Source organism: Scatophagus argus, chromosome 5 (assembly GCF_020382885.2).
Source record: "Scatophagus argus isolate fScaArg1 chromosome 5, fScaArg1.pri, whole genome shotgun sequence".
Lineage (NCBI taxonomy): Eukaryota > Metazoa > Chordata > Actinopteri > Scatophagidae > Scatophagus > Scatophagus argus.
Genome location: NC_058497.1, coordinates 6,357,705 through 6,377,582, shown reverse-complemented (window position 1 = coordinate 6,377,582; position 19,878 = coordinate 6,357,705). Strand labels below are relative to the sequence as shown.

The 19,878-nt window shown below is 40.6% G+C and overlaps 1 protein-coding gene across 2 annotated transcripts; it reads right to left on the bottom strand.

Moving 5' to 3' along the window:
• Positions 1-1,750: 1,750 nt before the first annotated feature.
• Positions 1,751-19,830, bottom strand: LOC124058925 (myelin protein zero-like protein 2). Of its 2 annotated transcripts, XM_046388562.1 has the most exons (6): positions 19,475-19,830; positions 18,603-18,771; positions 5,616-5,785; positions 5,029-5,239; positions 4,654-4,825; positions 1,751-3,097 (listed from the first exon to the last, which is right to left on the bottom strand). In XM_046388562.1, exons 1-6 carry the CDS (start codon positions 19,739-19,741, stop codon positions 2,941-2,943), a joined length of 1,146 nt encoding a protein of 381 aa, XP_046244518.1. In that variant the 5' UTR covers positions 19,742-19,830; the 3' UTR covers positions 1,751-2,940. The 2 variants fall into 2 exon arrangements, with proteins under 2 accessions (XP_046244518.1, XP_046244519.1); XM_046388563.1 differs by lacking the exons at positions 18,603-18,771; positions 19,475-19,830 and adding an exon at positions 6,053-7,044.
• Between the last annotated feature and the right edge of the window lie 48 nt (positions 19,831-19,878).

Sequence of the window (19,878 nt, the reverse complement as noted above, 5' to 3'; positions counted from 1 at the left end):
CTCTCCAACTTAAGTGAATGAATTAACTTTAGTATTTGAGTGGTTATGTCAGTGTCTGTATGAGTGTAGGGACAAGCACAGAAGTAAAGCCATCAGTATAAGTTACAGAACAACATTCAGACATAGTTGCATACCAGTGAGGTGACTTGTTTTTTCTTTCTTCTGCAACCTGCCAAACCCATGTTTGTGTGTGAGTGTGTGTGTGTGAAGGGATTTAGTGTTTCTCCACATTACTGTGCCAGGTACAGCCCATCCTAAGGTGTGGAATGCAGTTTAAAAAAAGAGGGATGAAACAAAGATGGAAACTAAGCCATAGAGAGAGTGAAAAAGACATTTAGCTTTTTCAATGGTTGAATGTTTCCCTTTCCTTAGCTAAAAAAAGCCCACATTTGTCTATTCTTAACAGAAATGATTTATGTGTATGTTGCAATAATAAAAGTACTATAGGGGAGAATTGCTTATTTGATGAGTCATTATCAAGGAATGGTTGAGAACACCTCTCCCAGCAGTTTGGTTCACATCACATTACCCTGTAGATGCAACAGTAAGACGGACAGATGATGTAACACACAATCAGTCTGGACTCACGCAGAAGATCTTTCAATAAGAGATGTTCAACATTTAAATGTATCTTTATTTTACTTGGTTAAGTGCCAAAGCCATGATTGGGAGGTGGTTTTGGAAGCAACAGCCATTATTTAATACTTTAATACTTTCCTGCATTATGCCTTTCGGTAACTACTAGAGCATGCTTGTGAAATGCCTACAGATGCAGTTCTGTTTGTCAGGGTGGTGAAAGGGGCGGCGGTGATGATAGCATCGTAAAGGTCATATTTTTGAGTCAAAGTGCTTTGTGCGGTACGTTCTGGTCTTTTCAGGATGTCGTCACTGGAGAAAATGGCATATCTGGTTTGCCTAAAACAACGGTTGTTGAATATTGGTGTTAAAATAGGTTGTGCTAAAGAAATATTTCTCACATCTATTAAATGCAAAATTTCTGTACATGACTGCTATCCAACAGCATACAGCATTAACATTAACAAACTCTGGTAATTTCCACAGCCGCTGGAGTTGATTAATGAAGTGGCAGAATTGTTTGGAGGCCAATGTCTGAGCTCTGGAAGAGTAATTAACAGAAGCCTTGATGATACAAATGAGATTATCTAGAGACTTCACTGTTGTTTTATCAGTTCAACACCAGTGGCCTTTCATTACAGCAAAATGTAATTATTTAACTGGGATAAACAGACTCAGTCTCCTGCCTGCCCGGTCCCTCTCCTCAGTGCCCCCGACAACACATTCGCACACACGAACACACTTAAGGTCTGTCATTCAGTAACTGCTGCTCCCACAGGACAGACTTTGATCAGTGCATACACACACACACAAAGATATAAAGTAACATATTCATAGTCATGAACCACCTCATGCAACAAACAAGCAAACACAGAGTGAAGTCACTAAGGCAGGCATAAGCTTATTGGACCTGCAACAAATTAAACAGTGATTCACTGCTGCAGTGCTTACAGGTAAACAAGTGAAAAGCTCTACAAACAGACACATCATAAGCACACAACTGGAGGTAGTGCATTAAAGATAATGATGCATAATAAATGGTGGATAACAAGATTCTTCTCTTACATAATAGATGAGTTCTATCAAATCTTGCCAAGTGGTGTGTGATTATTTGTTTTATGGGCTAACTGCCCAGATCTCCTTTGTGTTGTGATATTTATATGACACAATGTGGTCAAGATTTGAAGGTATTTTTATTAGATCATCTTTTATATATATATAAGCTCTAAAACAAACATACAGAGACATTTGAAACAACATAGCAAAATACTTATGGCATTATCTAAAAAAATAGAAACAGATAAAAATCTATCTGCTCGGTATTACATCACAAGTACAAAATTCAGCCATGAAAAGGAAGAAAAGACAGGATTTACAATCATTTGTTAGTAAATGTGATGCATTCACATATGCATAGAGAGAAAACAGGCTCTCAAGGACATTTTGCAATCAAAGGGTTTTCAGATCTGGCTTTGTGCTCCCACACAGCATGCAGGACAGGTGTGGGCATGCAGTTGCTCACTGACTGATCAAATGTTTGGCTTTCACATTTTATGACAGCAACATCACATTTATGCTATTTTATCCAAGTAATCTAATGTGACATAAGCCCATCAGTTGGAGGATAAAAGTGCTTTTAACAAGACTAGTGCTCTGACACTGGCAGGTATTGTTATGGTGTACACGACTGACTGAAATGCGAGACGTGCATTATCCCCAGTGACTCTGAAGTATAAAACTAAAGTATGAAAGCTGACCCTACAGATTCTACAAGATTTTGCCCTTTAAGCCAACCAGAAAATAGTTTACAAAAGTCATTCAACCGCAGAGGGTCCTGATATGGCTCATTATGGCAGAAAACACACTGATTCTGACTGCTTTCAATTGCATGTCACAGCTGGTATTGACTTCCCACACTTAACAAGATTCAACTCTAAAACAACAGACAGTTATTGAACATAAATTGATCCTTTTTCCCAGTAGCCAAGCCAGCTTCAGGATTACAGTGCCTTTCACTTCTGAAGCCCTGTGGGTTATATCCAGCATTTCTTATCTCTTGAATATTTCTGGACTCTCTCAAAAGTAAAATTACTCTACTTTTGATCCAGTTTTAAAGTTTCATCAAAAGCATCGCTCTAATCTTTCTTCTTACTCAGAAACTTTAAAACTGAACTTTCTTTCCACTTTTCTCCCATTCCTGCATAATGTGCTTGTTTTCAACACAGCAGCAGCGCTCACTTGGTCTAGCTTCCACTCGGTAGTACCCCGTACCGTAATCCATGGGTGCCATCTGGGCATCCCTCCAGCGAGCTTCCTGACTGGCTTTGCATCAGTGTTTCTGTCTCTAAGTCTGTTCCCACCTCCTCAGTCGGAGTCATTACCGCCGTCGTCATCTGAGCTCCGGCTCTCCTCCTCAGAGGAGCTTGAGTCTTTGGTACTGGCATCTGAGATCATGCCGTCTGAACTGTCAATCTCTATGGACGTCTCTGATAGGTAGAGGTGGACGGCTCTAGATGGGTGGCTGGGACACACACGCACAGGAGTAAGACCGGGAGACATGCATCCAGGGGAGGTAAGAGCAACATAGCACACATGTACACACACACCAGGATAGGAATTCACACATGACATGTCCATGAATTATTCATGTATATGCATGTGCAGAAGTCACACAAAATGGGGACAGGACAAAGACAAGCAAACAGCACAAACAAGCAGCAGGGACAAAGGGTTAGCATCACACAGGGTTAAATCGTCCCAAATTGAGAGCAATTTTAGGATCAAAATCTCTGTTTACATGTCTACATCTGATTGGGGTAAATATATTTCCTTCCCCTGCCAAATTTTACAATGAAAGATTCAGTTTGAAGTCTGAATGAATCTGATCAAGATAACAGCAAAACTGTCAACTTTTCCTTGAGAGGTTTGGCTTTTAAAGTCTGGTGTGTATGGTGAGTTATCGTAACACAGTTTTGATGGAAACCAGCTACACCAACTATTACTGAGAGATCTGAAAACCCAAGAGAGAAGCAAAGAAATCCCACGAGCCCATAAAGAAGTTTTGACAAAAACAACTCATTGTTCAAAACAGACAATCAGCCATCAGGGATGCTTTTGGTTGGTTAAAAAAATAAATAAAAAAAAAATTAACTTTGACAATGAAATTTAAAATCAATGTTGTGTTTCACTAGTGCCGGTTACAAATGTACCTCATGAAATGTCTGTTTCCAACAAGCGCTCTTCATCAGATTTTGATTATTTGATAGCACCTTGATCATTTCTGCAGGAGTCTCAACATGAGGATAACAACACCACAGAGTCTCAGAAAAATACAGCAATGTAACTTCAGCAGTGAAACAAAAAAATAATGTACACCAGCATCCTCCTGTGGATTCAGAGGAACAACAGTAAAGTAGGTCAGACAGCTGACATGTACGACCATTGAAGTGAGGGTTGATGAAAGCTTTGTATAGAGATTTCAGCTTGTTTCCCATCACCTAGCAATTAAAAGTAAATTTCAAAATGAGCTAGGAAACTGTTCATTTATTGTTCCACAGCTTCCATTGTTTGTTGAAAAAATACATCAAACATGTGGCTTGTACTGCATTGGTGTTAGGGTATGAAATGTATTAGTAGGGACATAAACAGCGGGAATACTCCATTGTTCTACCTCTACATCATCAAAACATTTACTCTAAACAGGAAATGTGTTTGGAAGCCCATTAAGCTGGGAGATGAAGTGATAAAGCAGTTGTTTCTCTCCAGAAGTAAAAGGCACATGGTGACATAAAGAAACACAGCAGTCTGGCTAAGGTTCTGTGTCTACACAAAGGTACATTTTTAACTTTTGACAGCTGCCCATCAACTGGTCCAGATTTGGGATCCAAAGACTGTGGTTGGAGAGGAAGATGAAAGTCAAGTGTCCAGTAGTAAAAAAGCCCCAGACCCCAAGAAGGAGCGCCCCAGTCCCCAGTCCCCAGTCCCCAGAGTTAGACAGAGAGCGAGAGAGGAAGTGCATGATTCGTCAGTTCCTCTATCTATCACCTTCTTCTCCCTCTGCCTTTGTCTTGGTCTTACCACGCAGTGGGGTCTTTTCTTTCTTTGCGGGGAGCTTCCTCGTTCCCTTCCCGCTGTCTCTGTCTCCTCTTTTTGCACCGCCTGCAGGACACAATGATGATGAGAAGGAAGACCACAGCGGCAACACCGCCCCCGATGGCCAATGCCAGAAGGAGAAGCTCGGAGAAAGAGGCTGCAGATGAGAAGGAAAGATAGAAATGCAGACTGAGTGTGCTTGCTCAACAAGACATCATAACTGCTCAAGTGTGTGTTTAAGTGTGTGTCTGCTGAAAGTCGTAATTACTACAAGGACTTTTTTTTTCATTTTCAGACACAAAGCCACACAGTTTGTGGCATATACAAAGGAAGATTTTATCTGAATATTACACTGCAGACCTGTGGTGACCACACGGAGGCGAATCTCTCCAGCCATGCCATGAACATCTGGTGGATTCTTGACCTGGCAGATGTAAGTGCCGTTGTAGGTAAACTTAACCTGTTGAAGTATGATGGAGGCGTCACGACCCATGACATCACCAGCCCAGGCGACACGCTTCCTGAAAAGGCCTTCTGGTGGAGGATATGGTCGCTGATGGTAATAGAACACCTAAGAAAGCAAATTGATGGGTAGATTTGGTTGGATTTATGGTTTTGATTGAATGGATTGTCACAGATAAAAAGTCATATCGAAGTCTTTCTGGTAAAGAAAGCTATTATATACTCACAGAGAAAGAAAGACCAGACCTAAAGCCAGACCTGCTGCCTTTTTCACTCTATACTCATATGCACACATCTACGCACACACACACACACACACACACACACAGACACGGAGGCCGTCTTGGACGCTCTGTAGGGAGCCTGATGACTCACTGACTCCTCTCTCAGTTGACTGAGGGGGTGGATGCTCACTGACACAGTGAGGGAGGTTTGAGGGTTGATCTCATTTTCCTGCAGAGACACACAGACACATATACACTTACTGATTCTTCTCTGCCTTGTTTCAGGGATCTGAAGCTCCAGGAGATCATGATGTTGCTGGGATTGATGGGAGAGGAACTGTGGAAGGTGCACTTCAGACGAACATCCGTTCCATTGACTGCCTCCACATCCCCAGCCGTATATATATGCATCCCACTGACCCGCAGCATGCCTGCAAAGGAACAAGCACATGGCACAGCAGTGTTTATTTCAGAAGCAAAATCCAGAGCACACAGAGCAAAAATCTATACATAAATTACTGTGTGAGAGAAACACAAATATGTATACAAAAATACAAGGCAACATATGCAGTATGAATTCAACCTCAGTAAATTCCTGCCCGGTGAGTGCATGCATTGACCCTACCCCTGCCTCCACAGTGCTGCAGCACGAAAAAGATAACCTCCAAGATGTCACTATAAGTGCATGAGATACATACAGTATATTACTTTGGGTGTCAATCCCACAAGTTGGTCCATGCGCTGAAAATATAAGATATTACATTAGACATGTGGCTAGTGAGTGAACTCAAACATAGCTGTAATTACATCCGGAAAGCCCTGAAAGTTTCAGATCAGTAGGCCAAATCTATGACATTTAATGAATAATAGCCACTTTAGCTACACCACCACAGCTGAGACAGGGATAAAATTGATGGTCTGTTGTATATTATGTGGATATGGACTATATCAATCTTTACAGTACGTGGTAGACCTATTAGATGGAAAATGAATGGACTGGAAGAGTGGATAGGGATATTGGCAACGATGTGGCTCTTCCGCATAATGATAGATGGAGCTCTCCAGAATGGAGTTAGATGTGACACACACTGCACATGCACAGGCTGCATAGACACAGTCATGCACTGACAAAGACATGCTTAATGCTGAGTTTCTGTCTGGCAGAGGGTCAGCATCACATCAGGAGTCAGCCGATCACATGTCCCTCTCCCCAGGATAGCAGAGTCTTCTTCACTGAGGCACATCTAACCTTATTCTAAAGCAACTCAGTGAGTATGTGTGTATGAGTGTCAGTGGAAGTTTATGTGCGGGCTGTCTAGTGCAAATCACCTGGTCTATTTTTAGAGAGAGCGCTATCCTAATAATATCAAGAGCCATGTGTAGCCTTATTAAAGGGAACCCTCAAGCACACAGCAGGCCATCTGCAGAGCGAGGAGCCACAATGTGCACAGGGTAGTCAAGACTTATTTTGATGTCATCAGCACACTATATGATTATTGTTCAGACCATGACAAACACTTGGGAGCTCTGACTATCAGAGGCAGTTCAATCTGACAGATAAGGTGTGTGTGTGAGTTGATGCATTACCTGAGTGTGTGTGTCAGCTCAGGCCTCAGCTTTATATCTGAGATAATTAGTTTTTGTTGAAAATATCAGCTAACATCAAGATTATTGTCTTACTCTGTGGATGTATTGAAATTTATATACAATTCTAATTTAAATTAAGTGACTTTAGGTAGATTTGTTCTATCTTGAATAGCAATATAAGACACCAGGCATAGAAATAAGAAAAATCCAGAAAGGCAAATTGAGCTATAGTGTTACCCCTGAATTATAACTACAGTGGGCATTAAAGCAGGAGCTAAATGGGAAAATGCCAGCAGGGGCTTGGCTCCTAAGGCGGCATGTTCTGTTCCTTATCAGACTGGAGAGAGTTTCCTGTGGGCTGGGATGAGAGAGTAGGGCGACCAGACGGCCCCTGCACAGCATTAAACAGACAAGCTTCTCCCTCATCACCAGGCCCTGACAGCGCTCTAACAGCCTAATGTGTTTTAAATGAGCCTGATGAAACCTAGAACGACTGTGTATGAGTGAGCAATACAGGCAGAATACACACTGCAAGAAATATCCAGCTTTGCAAATCATCAACTCTGTCAGATTTAGATTTTGTATTTTTCAGGAAAAACGTAAGTCATCAGAGTGGAACTGTGGTATTTACTTGTTTTGATTTTTTTCTGCAGGTACCTCAACCAGCATTAATAAATTGCTCCTTAAGTTAAGAAAGATGTTAAAACAAATTGAATTGCAGTGCAACAAAGCTGACCACACTGGCAGGTATTTTTTGCTTGTATAGAGAAAAACAAATCTATTACTTTCTGTATTATAGAATCAACTTCAGTGGGGACAAGTCTCCTCTGCCACGCTCTCTCTCTTCATCTTCTACCCGCTGGTGAAAGTCAGTGGATTAAACTGCCTGTGTTGAGGATATTCATTAGGAAGATACAGCACTGGCTGTTTCAGTAGAATCCCTAATGACTCCCTCCTTCCTTGACTACAAGTGTGTGTGTGTGTGTCAAAGCTCAGAGAGTCCAATGCAGCAGGTAAAGGTCTCATGCTTCATATTCCATGGAAAGGTTGACAAAAAGAAAGAGATGGCGGGAAGAGCAGAAGAGTGGGAGCAGAAAGTGTTTAATATTCAGCTGCACACAGAAATTACTATGACCCCTGCAAACAAGTACAAGTGCCTAATTTCAAACTAAAATACTTCTATGTTTAGCCATAGCAGCAAGGTTTAGGTCCATCAGTAGGTTCACCACTTGTGCTGAATGTATAACTATGAATTTTTGCGCAGAAGCTTGTGGTCCACAGAAGATCAATCCTTTTGTCTCTGGTGATACCCTGACTTTTCATCTAGTGCCACAAAGAGACTGACATATTTGGTTTTGATTGAAATGTGAATTGTAATCACTTTGGTGATCCTTAAATCTTCATCTAGTGCTTATCATCAGATGAACATTTTATTCTGTCCACCTGCAAAACTAATGCCACCAGCCTGAGCTGTACTTTCTATTTAGTGCTTATCAGTGTTAGCATGCTAATATGCTAAATTCATTTAGGAAACCTGGTAAATATTATACCTGAAAAACATCCACTTATAAACATTGTTATCAGAGCATGTTAGATTGGTGACATTAACATTTAGCTGAAAACACTGCTGTACTACCTGAGAGAGCCACTACATCTGTATAATGGGTCTATGAGTAGACTGTGGTCTGCTTATGGAGAAGAAGGTGTAAGCCTGCATAATAACATTACTCATCAAATCAGTATCCACAGTTCAACCCCTCTATTTTGACACACAGAAGATTAGCAATATAGTGCAATGCCTATCCTCCTCTATCACATTATTTAAGAGCTCATGCCGAAATAATTCATCATGCTTCATGTACCAGGCGAGAAAGCAAGTCCTCCAGGCTAAAACACCTCATTTCACATTCTTCCCATAACCAATCTATTTACAGTCGATGAATTTAAATAAGCGTTGCTAATCTCCTTTCAACAACAATAAAGTAAAACACTCTCAACTACGTCGTCTTTCGATGCAAGCTGAGCTGATTAAGAATTAAGGTTAATTAGGCCTTTTCCAAGGCAAAATGAATATTAGCGAAGTGACAGAACAGTTAGGTCCATGTGCAGTGCCTCAATTACAGTACTAATTTGTCCCTGTGGCTGAAAGTACATGATCACGATTTAAACAGTCATTAGCAGACACTAATTCCTGAGGAAGATGCATGCCATTACATCTGTAAGGACAAAATTTAGCTCATTTACAGAAAGAGAGAAGCAAGATAACCAAGCAAAAATGAGTGAGCATAAGTGATGATGAAGACAAAGATGATGGAGGGAATCATGAGAGGATGGAACTGGATGATAAGACTATGATGGAAAATGTATTCTCGTACATCACTGCAATCTGTAAGGAGGAGATAAGATAGTACTGATTGTTTTCTCGCTTGTTTTTCTGTACATTCTTCTACTCTAGCATGTCTCTCTGTCCAGTCGAAGTCACTCACTTGTTTATGTCTGAGTATCCTGTCCAGCCCGTACTGACCACACCCAGTATCCAGAGACAGGGAGCTTTTAGGGCTTATTAAGTTGGAGTTATGTACCCCAGAGTGGGGTGGGAGGGCCAAAGTGCAGACAAATACAGGAATTTATCCTCATTATATTTCAAATATTGTGGAACAATGAAAGATAAAGTTACAGGTTTAATTTTTAATTTATTGCTCTAGGAATAGGTGTTATTATTTGAAATAATTACATACCTCTAATCAAAGGTCCTGATGAATTAGTACAAGAAAATTAAATTTCAGATCATTTAAATCATAGGAAAAAAAAATAATAATATTTTTCAAATGTTAGCATTGTGCGCATTGTGTTAAAGACCTCTTGTGAAAGAGAGCTACTCTTCACTGGTTATTAAAAAGGCAAAATATTTGTTGGTGTCTCATTGCTCAGCTTAAAACTATTATAGTAACAAGTGAAGAGTTTCTCACATGGGATTTTATCTCAGGTCAGCATCTTATCGAACATGAACGTCTGCAGAAAGTATGTGTGCACATGTGTTTGTGTGTGTCAATGCAAACTCCAGCTGTTTCTATTTTCGAACAGATATAGCACCAGGAAAAGCTGGAACGGGTGGTAAAATATTATCTTCCATTGTTATGTGTGCGTCGACCTTGTGTTTGTGTGTGTATGGTGCCTCTCATGGGGCTCACTGCTGACACACACACACATTGTCACATTGTAGATGTACCAGTGTTGGCATTAGTCCATAATATCTGTTGACATGTTCTCACAATAAAATGAACTTGCTGAACCTTTGATGCACTTTATACTACCTGTCAACGCTACTTGTTACAAACTGCACTGGTTCACTGGCTTGTCTGAAGCCAGAGAGGTCAGAAACTTTCGTCCAGTGCAAAATCATCAAACCAAGCCCACTCAAGTGTGATTAGGTCTGCTTAGCTTGGCAGTCATCCCAAGATGTATAAAAACCTTCCAAAGAGGCCAAAAAAATCTATCAAATGGTGTTTGACCTGCCCATATTAGATTTCACCCAATGTCAAAGAGTTCAGGCAGGTTTAAAGCTGCTTTAGTCTTATATTTATAGATATATCTATGTGACGTGCCAGTACAGAAGCCCTACTAAGCCCCACCCAATTAATTACTCTCACTATGTCTGTCACACTTTCCATTCTCACACAGTACCTATGCAGTTGTAATGGTGGCAATTTAGCTGACAACTGGCAATTTTGAGTTAATGCTAGCTCCACAACTTGACTAATGAAGCCAGTTGAACTGCTATGTTTTAAAATGAGAAGCTTTTACAAAGGTCTCACTTGCACTCCCTTCATAATGCACTTGACAGATATGTTGTGCTAAAAGACTTCGGTCACAGCTAACACACTGGGGCGTGGAAATAAAGAAACAGCAGTGATCTGTTTTTTTAAGAATATTTCAAACAGTAAGTTTTCACTTTTAGCATTTCAAGACAGCTTCAAGATGAGAACAAATCAATGTATTTGGTCAACAATATGCCATTTAACAAGTTTGACTGCTCAAGTATAAACTTACCCATATCCAAAAAGAGCAGGCCAGGCCTTGTGTCCTTGTGTAGTAAGATGTATTGCTCTTACTACAGTCCCTTGTATGCGTTTATGTGGAGAAATCCAAAGCTGTCTACTGCAGTAGCTACTGAGCTACAATTAGTCAATTGCTATTATCAGGGCTCGCATATTAGATTCTATGTTTATCATCTGGTTAACCAGTGCACTCAGATAGTGTTTCCTTCTGCCAAGGCTGAACAACAATCTGAAATCTGAAATTTCTGCGAAAATAATAATAATAATAATAATAACAATAACAACAAAATATGAACTCCTTGAACCATAGCCTAACTTACTGCCACACTTCACAAAAATGTCTCCACTTTTTGAGATATTCATCTAGCAACAAAAAAGCGTGTATAGATAGAATTACTCTGGCTTTTGCCAAACCTCAGGATCTTCAGGCCATTCTGAATGTGTTTCACACTACAGTGAGGCATGCTTGGTATATTGAACTTAAGTCATAACTGCTCTGCGAACATTCTCTGGTATTTCAAATATTTTCTTTGAATATCTTAAAAACAATCCAGAGAATCCACATGAACCAACCACGTCTGCCTTGATGTACAATCAAAATCTTTGTCAATGTTTGTCAAGAAAAAGTAAAAAGAACAGAGCTGTTTTTATTGCTTTTACAATTTAATAATATCCATAATCAAACAGAACATGATGACATCCAGATACCATGCAGATACCATAAAGTTACTAATTCCTATTAAGAGGGGCTTCCTTTGTCATATACACTGTAGAGCTGGTCTTTAAAAGGATGTTAAGCCATCTTGGACTTTACAATAGCAGAGGAAACGCTGCAGGAGAAATCAAGTAGTTGACACAGCTTCCTACATCAGGAAATTGGTTTCATTACTTTATTTCCTAGACGTTGTGTGTTTGTGCCTTTCCTCACTTCATTATGACTCAAAAACAAAGGGACCACCAGAGGAAACCTGATTCTCTGTTACCGGTTTTGGAGGAAACACTTACGTTGGGACCAGGCACACAAAGACCTCCTTGCATTACAAAGAATCTCTTCTCTGCTTTGTGAGAGGTTTCACAAGCCCAGGTTAGTTTTCTTTTTTTCTTTTTTTTTTTTTTAACAAGGCCTTTCTTTCATGCAGGGCTGGACTGAAGATTGGTAATAGCAGGTTCAGGTAACAGGAGCAGAAAGACACTGAGTTGAGGGAGAGGGTAAGCACTGAGTGGCATAACAGGAGGGAGTCCCTGAAATTGACACAGCTGTGTTTAACAGTCTGCGCTGTACATTTTTTCTGTACAGGTTAACATTCATTGCACTTAGTCACAGACATGCAGTTGCGTCAAAACAAGCCAGCCCATCTCCGTCAGAAAAACAGCCACTCAGGTCTTCTGTACACGTAGCTTGTTATGACCCATATTTACATTAACTGTTAGGTAGCGGCCACTAGTGGCCATAGTGAAGGAGGACATCAAGTGAAGTAGCTTAAAGAGCGACAAACTCTGCATAGGCAGATGGTTATGGGTAACTTTGGGGAGTGTTGGGTTCTCTATATTACAATTTAATTAAAGAGCTTGGTCTAGACCTGCTCTAACTGGGAAGGGTCATGAGGTAACTTTTGCTGTGAATTGGTACTATATAAATACACGGAATACAATTGAATGTCACGTACATATCATCATGTAAGTAAATTAAGTAACTGTATGTATTTTGACCCAAAGCATTGTTTTTTCTGTTGTATGACATCAACTGTGTGACAACAAAGGACGTATGATGAAGGTCCTATACACCCGCTGCAAGAACCCTTCAGTGGTCATATATGTATTATGGGAATAGTCATGGTTATGGGAGTTACTGCCAATCAGTCTATTCAGTCATTGCAGTATGAGGACATGTTAAACAAGCAAATGTTTGGACAAAGGTGTGTGTTCACACACTCTTCTGTGATTTTGCTTGGGACTGTTGCCATGGTTTGGGCTCCTTAGTTCCAGTTAAAGGAAATATCCATACTACAACAATACATGCCTCAGTGCACAAAGCAAAAAGTTTATGAAGGTGTAAAAGACTTCGATTGGCAAGCACAAAGCCCTGACCTCAACCCCATCTAACACATTTGTAATGAACTGAACACCAACTGCAAACTAGGCCTAATTGCCCAACATAAGAAGCAGCCTTACTAATACTCTTGTGGTTGATTTGGAGTGTCTCCAGAAGACTGAAGGCTTTTAGAGCAGTAGATTTATGTACATAGTTTCTGACATGACTTATGCAACTATCACATATAGATGTAATATTCAGACATCCACATACTTGTGGTCACGTAATATATGATAAAAGTAAAGACATGCACATACCAGAGCAAGTACCACCTTTCTTTGTCAACACTGTATTCAGTTCAGGTCTGTAAAATTGCTGTTTATGCATATGACTCCAAATTAAGTTGAACATTGATGTTTGGAATTGTAGATCTTAAAACTTTCATTGACTTGATTTATAAGGAATAATTCTTTGTTTTTAAAGAGGAAAAATAGCATTTCTCCCACAAAAATGTGTTGGAATACACTGTAACGGTCAGTCCAAACACAGACCAAACATCAATCTCTTTTTCTAACTCTTTCTTCCTCTCTGTCTTTCCTCTGCCTGCTCCTTCCAAGCCAATTGTAATTCATCAGGCGGCAGTGTCTGCACGAAACGTGTAGTGGGTGGGTGAGGATAAGAGTTTAATCCATCAAACCTCTTCCACAACCACCTTGCAGCTGACTCAACAACTTCTCCAGGGGATTACAAACTCCTGGCGGCAGGGGGGTCCAACACATATACTTCAATTCAACAACATACCCACAGGCATCTATTGGAAGGATGGTCCAATAAATGAAAGACAACCTTAGTTTCACACGATATGTGCTACGAGAGTAGACTAGCTGTATGTTAAGTGTCCTGCAGTGGTGTGAGTCAGAGTGAATCCACTTCCACTGTGGCTTCCACCTCAGCTCCTGAGCATAAGTCACCTACTGACCGTATAGACTTAGATCCAAAACTACGCTGAGAAGGAGGCAGACCTTCGCTCTTTTGTTTCCAACTTAAAGGATCATCCCAGAAATTTCACAAATAAAGATCTGTTTACTTGTCACAAAATGTACTACTCAGCCTGTAATCAGTTGTCTATAATTTCTTAGGCTCCAAAGGAGGCTTTTTTTAAGGCATCGCTGTTCAGCTTTTCCTAGAAAAAGAAACAAGTCATTCTCCACTAACATTTGAAAAATCGAATAAATAATACATTAAACGTGCCCCTGTTCAATTTTATTCACTAACTGTGTGTCCACACCAAAAACATTTTGGGCACACCATCCTATGTGTGTCTGATGGAACTGATACATGTTTATTTTAATCAATCCAGCTTTCTTCATAGCTTGTGGAAAGACTCATATTTCACATGCATTACATGTGTATAACTATTATCAGAAACATGTTATAAAGCTTCAAGTCTATTTTCTCCTACATGCATAAGTACAGTGATTGTGTGTTGGGCTTTGAGCCCTGCCAAAACACCAGTGTCTGGCTTCAAAGTATAAGAAAATAGCCCTGATAACATCTCAAATTTGGCTTGAGACTTCAAATTTACAAAAGAGGGCCTCAGTTGCAAAATTGGGAAAGACATTATAAAGATGAAAGAGCTGGGTAATTACCAGGAGGGCAGGATCTATTGAAAGATGGCACTGAGTTGCATTTTGGAGTATTTGGGATGCAGCATTTTTTAAGCTGGAGTGATATGAGGGACTCAGTCAGGAGAGCTTGGCCTGTGCTGCATTAACACCATTGGAAAATTCTTGTGAATTTGATGAAAGTGCATTACTAAATAACTAAGGAACCATGTCATGCACATATAGCTACCATATATGAGCAAGGATATGAATTTTTGCAAATCTGCCAGAGTTATACTGTACTAACACTGAAATCACAATTTACATATGGCAGTCACATGGGTTACAGTGGACATGAATGAGGACGGAACATTGAACTGTACAAGCATGAATGAACCAATGCTTCCTGTCCTTCATCTGCTTCACACATTAGCTCCATCCTTCTGTCAAATTACACTCATTCTTTTAAATTGTCAGATGATTAAGTCTGGACAGCTGCCTCTGCTGTTGTCTTAATGTAGAAATTATTTTTATTTTTCAGTTTAGATATCAATACAAAAGTCAGACGCTGGAAAAGGAAAGGAGACTAAGACAGAGTAAGTTCCCAGCCTGGGAAATTCTATCATCATGACTGCTGTACATTCAACGACAAATATTTAAGTAAAGGCAGCTGCTGACGAAATTCCTCTTGGCTTTCTGCAGACCAGATAAGTCAGAAGGAACCCCTGAAATTTTTGTGGAAAGTTGTGGTTGATCTACTTGTGTACCAAAATTCAAAACACTTTACAGAACAAATGGCCAGCCAACGGAGTGCGTAAGGATGGGACTACACAAACAGAAACTCATGCTAACAAATCTGCAGTATTTGCATTTGCCCGGATTCAGCTGAACATTGACCGTGTGTGTGAACACAAACACTTTCTATTCAGTGAGAAATGTATTTCAAATCCCTGTTTACACTTGGAGCTGAGCACAGCTTTGTGATTTTAAACATTACTAAGGGAGTGCCTTGCCTTCACACTCAAACACTTCACAGATGAGCCGTAAGACCATTGAGTTGGGGACTGATGTGTTCTTGCATATGAAGGTGTCATTGCCGCTACACACCCCCAGACAAACCCTTCAACGCAACATAAAGGCCAGGCGTCCTCCTAGGTGTGTCAACACAGCACAGCATGTCAAAAACCACAGCAATGCTTTGTTATACTGACCTATTATTGTGCTGAGATTGCTGAGACACAGAGATAACTGTTATATCCTCATAAGAGCCTGCTTGTCAACCGTAAACCTGAGTTAAACTGAAGCCTGAACAACTTGCTTAAGCTTCTGGTCGACTGTGCGTGCCTGCGTGTTTGTGCTAAACCTGTAAGTCAGGACAGGCTGGCACATGTCAGCATGTGTGTGATTCAGGCATCTGGTTGAGGGGGAAAAGTTAGAGGAAGACGGAAGGAATTAAAGTAAAGCACAAAAAAGAGGGAAAAAAACAGGTTTGTCAGCAGGGGATCTCAAAATGTTACAAAAAGACTCTGAGCCACCTGTATGTGTTTAATAAGACAGGAGACACAAGCGTGATCTGGTTTATGTTGACAATAGATCTATAATATTTCTTTTCAGTGTGTTTCATTTTCTAATAAGTCAGAATCCAAGCAGTCCAAAACTTTTCCCAAGAGCCAAATGTTAACCTTGTGTATATTGTTTTTGGTCATCTTAGACTAAAGCGTGTACTGGGGGAGGGGGGGGGTCCTCTTGTGTTAAAATCTAGTTTTGAACCTTTGCTCACACTTTGAGTTGAGTTGAATTAATTGGCTGAATCTGACTGAGATATTTCGGCACAAAAAAGATTTTGGGTCTTTGTGGCGACCTGTGGCTGATAACATGTACTGTCTCTGAAAAATAGGCAGAAAACACGTTGCAGGACACGTTTCTGGTGTGACCAGATGCAATGATGTCATTCTGACTGTAGAGGTGGTTACTGCTCTCTAAAAACTACTGGGTTGAAAACGACCCAAATTGGGTGGTTTCTTACCCAGCTGCTGAGTCACTATTGGACAGCAAACGCGATGTGGGTAGCTTAATCCACCCAGATATTATTCTGACAGGGACGTTGGGTTACAGTAACTCAGAAAATGGTTGTGACCTTTTGACCCAATAATGGTTTACATTAACCTTTTCAGTTGGGTTTATTTGACCCATCAATTATGTTGAATTATGTTATGCTCATTTTTTTTTATATTGCGGGTTATACACATATAAGTTATTTAGAGAAGCAAACAAGTTTAAAGAATATAATACTGACAATTTTGAACAAATTACTCACTTAGTACTTCATCGTCATCATCACTCATGTAGTACATCTATCACTACTATTTATTTTTACGTTTTTTTCAGGAGCCAATCTGTACCTCCATCTCCAAGAGAATCACGAGAAAAACACACATTACAAAACACACAAAGGAGTACTGCATTTATTTTTAAGAGTGATGAGGCATTTTTACCACTTATTCTGTTTGATCTATACCTCTTTAAACACAGTCTCTTTGTAGCAATGCTGCAGATGAATACTGTCTTTGATCCGTGCAGTGTGTGTCAAAACACTGAAGGGCTGATGGGTAAATTTTAATGTCAGTGTGCACCCGAAGGGAGGGAGGACGGGTATAAGAAAGGGAATCAAATCAGAAATATGTTGCATACATAGTTATAATTTTATACCACACAATTCTCATGAAAATGCGATTGGTCTGCTATTTTCATCATGCCATGTCGTTTTGCCAACATAACAAAAAGCCAAAGGCAATGGAAGTGATTACAGCATAGCAGACATGAGGGCAGAGATGCTGCTCAGCTGTAATCGGTTCCAACATGCTTTTCTTCATCCACATGCTGTTATTTGATTATCTGTCCCTCTCCATCCAGTTTATTTAGTCATCCTCCTGCTCTGTCAGCCTGTTAGGACTGATCTGCAGGCACATGCTCCTTGTAAACATAAGCAGCTTGCTACTATAGTGAATCCCGACATGGTGCTTTGGCAGTGGATGGAAATGTCCAATCAATATAATCCACTTAACTGGGATGGACACAGATTACTTCAAGGTTAAACAACCTGAATGAATTGCCACTGATGTGCCAATTTGTGATATTAAAACGTTTTCCATTAGCCGTCCAGTTACAGCATGAGCAGCCACAAAGATCGGATATAGTCTATTAATGTCCGTAGTTGTGCGTATCATACAAGTTGTTATGATCCAACTGACATATCCTCGACCCCCCTGTTACGGGAAGCAGGTGGACTTATCTTGCGTCCACCAGTCCACTTCAAAGCACGGATGCACATTAATAGGCAGGAAACGAGTAGGGTTGCATAAAACCACGACACAATATGCGGCCACGGATCTGATGTCGGTCAATACTGTAAACTCGTTAGTCTGATTCCGCTAGGACTCTTTTACAGCTTTCACAAGAAATCGTAAACGACCCTCCCGGTGCCTCTGTACCAAGTTCTCTGCTTCCTGATGACGCACGGCGGATGCTCACAGATGGAGGTTAGGACTCCCAACGGAGCTTTCACTATTAGAGAATCACAGATTTCTCTTTTACTTTGAAAATGTCAGAAGAGTCGCTCGGCTTGTCAAAGAACACTTGTGGGATGTGGAAAAAAACACCGCCAATGTCAACTTCTGGAAAGGCCAGAGGCTACCGGCCAAGTGGATAGTTTAGATTGTATATCATTGTCCTATAAAGGAAATCGTTTACTCGTTGAAGAATGTAGCATGTGTAGTTCTAATCCTATAGGACGAACATTTAGCAAGTAAAACAATCAAATAAATCTAAAACACAAAAGGTATATTTAGATAGATCACACTACTTTATGATGCCCAGGACAAATAAAGTGTTGAACAACAGCTCACCACATCAACTCGACATGAACTTTTCACCAGGTTTATCCTCTCACACTGCACCGGGGTCTCACCTGAAGCTGCGAGTCCATACAGGACGGTGAGGAAACAGAGCCACTTTACGCACATTGGATGGGCAGCAGGCTGTCCGATGACCGAGAGAGAGACCGAGTCAACCAACCCACTGAGGCTCCTCCGCCGACTCACAGTGACAGGAAACCCGGCCGACAAGTCTGTGGATCCCTTTTCGTGAGGAACAAAAACATGGAAATTATGGTCAATCCTCTCCTCCGCCCTGTCTCTCCAAAGACGCGCCCCAACTCGCTACTGCCCTCATACATTTCATCTCAGCACCCTCCCACCACATTTTCCGGGCGGAGTAACAAAGTCGTCCAGTCTTCTCGCTGCTTTCTTATCTCTCACACACGTTAAACCCAAAGCTGACAAATTCTTCATCGTCGCCCAACCTGTTCTGCTGCTGCGTAAAACATATAAGTGGTGCCATACCAAAGCTGTTGCGTAAACACGTGTCCAGGACGCTTCATCAGCTTTGTGTAGACGGCACATACCACGTATGATCTGGTTATGATCCGATGTTACATGTGTAATAGGAGAACACATGGAGCCAGGTTGTGCGCCGTGACATCGTGATTCAGACAAATAAGAGACTTTAATGACTCTTTATGACGTGACGTATGATGCATAGTTTTGACAAGTGTAATATGTCATCTTTGTTAGACTTAATGGCTTTGTTTCTTTAATTGTTTGGTTTTCATTTTTCTTCTTGATTATTAAAGTTCATCGGCGATACAAAATGGTTAAAAGGAAATTTTACTTCACCAGATGCAAATTGTAATAATTACAACAACAACAATAGTAATAACTGTTCATCTGTGTCAAAAGCCACAAAGCTGATTCTGATTCTGTCTTGACTGTAAAAACAAACCGTGAGGTGTGAGTGTGAATGGCTCCTCTCTCTTATGGGAGACCTCAGAAAACTGCACTGTTTCATATGAAACTGGTTGGGTGCTGGTTTGAACCACTTGGGGGCAGAGCTGCACTTTGATGTACACCGTCGAGTCTGAAGCAGGTGCAGAAGGTTCAAAAGACTGGTATTCAAAGATGTGGGCGAGCAGGCAACCTGACAGGCAACCTGAAAAAGGACATCTTCAAAAATCTGTGACCCGTATAGATGTTTGACATCGTCAGACATGAACTGCTACATATCAGCTTCATAACTTACAACCATGCAGTATAAGCCCAAGGGCTGTGACATAAAATGACAAACTGAGGAAAACATTGTACCAAGGAAGCGGTAAAATGACATGCAATACATATTAACCATTCAAA

Coding starts and splice junctions, on each gene's coding strand:
- LOC124058925 (XM_046388562.1), bottom strand. CDS start 19,741: ATGTCTGACGATGTCAAACATCTATACGGGTCACAGATTTTTGAAGAT. Junction 5,240..5,615: donor AACAAGGCAGAGAAGAATCA/GTAAGTGTATAT, acceptor TTGCTTTCTTAG/GTGTTCTATTACCATCAGCG. Junction 3,098..4,653: donor AGAAAAGACCCCACTGCGTG/GTAAGACCAAGA, acceptor TGTGTGTCCCAG/CCACCCATCTAGAGCCGTCC.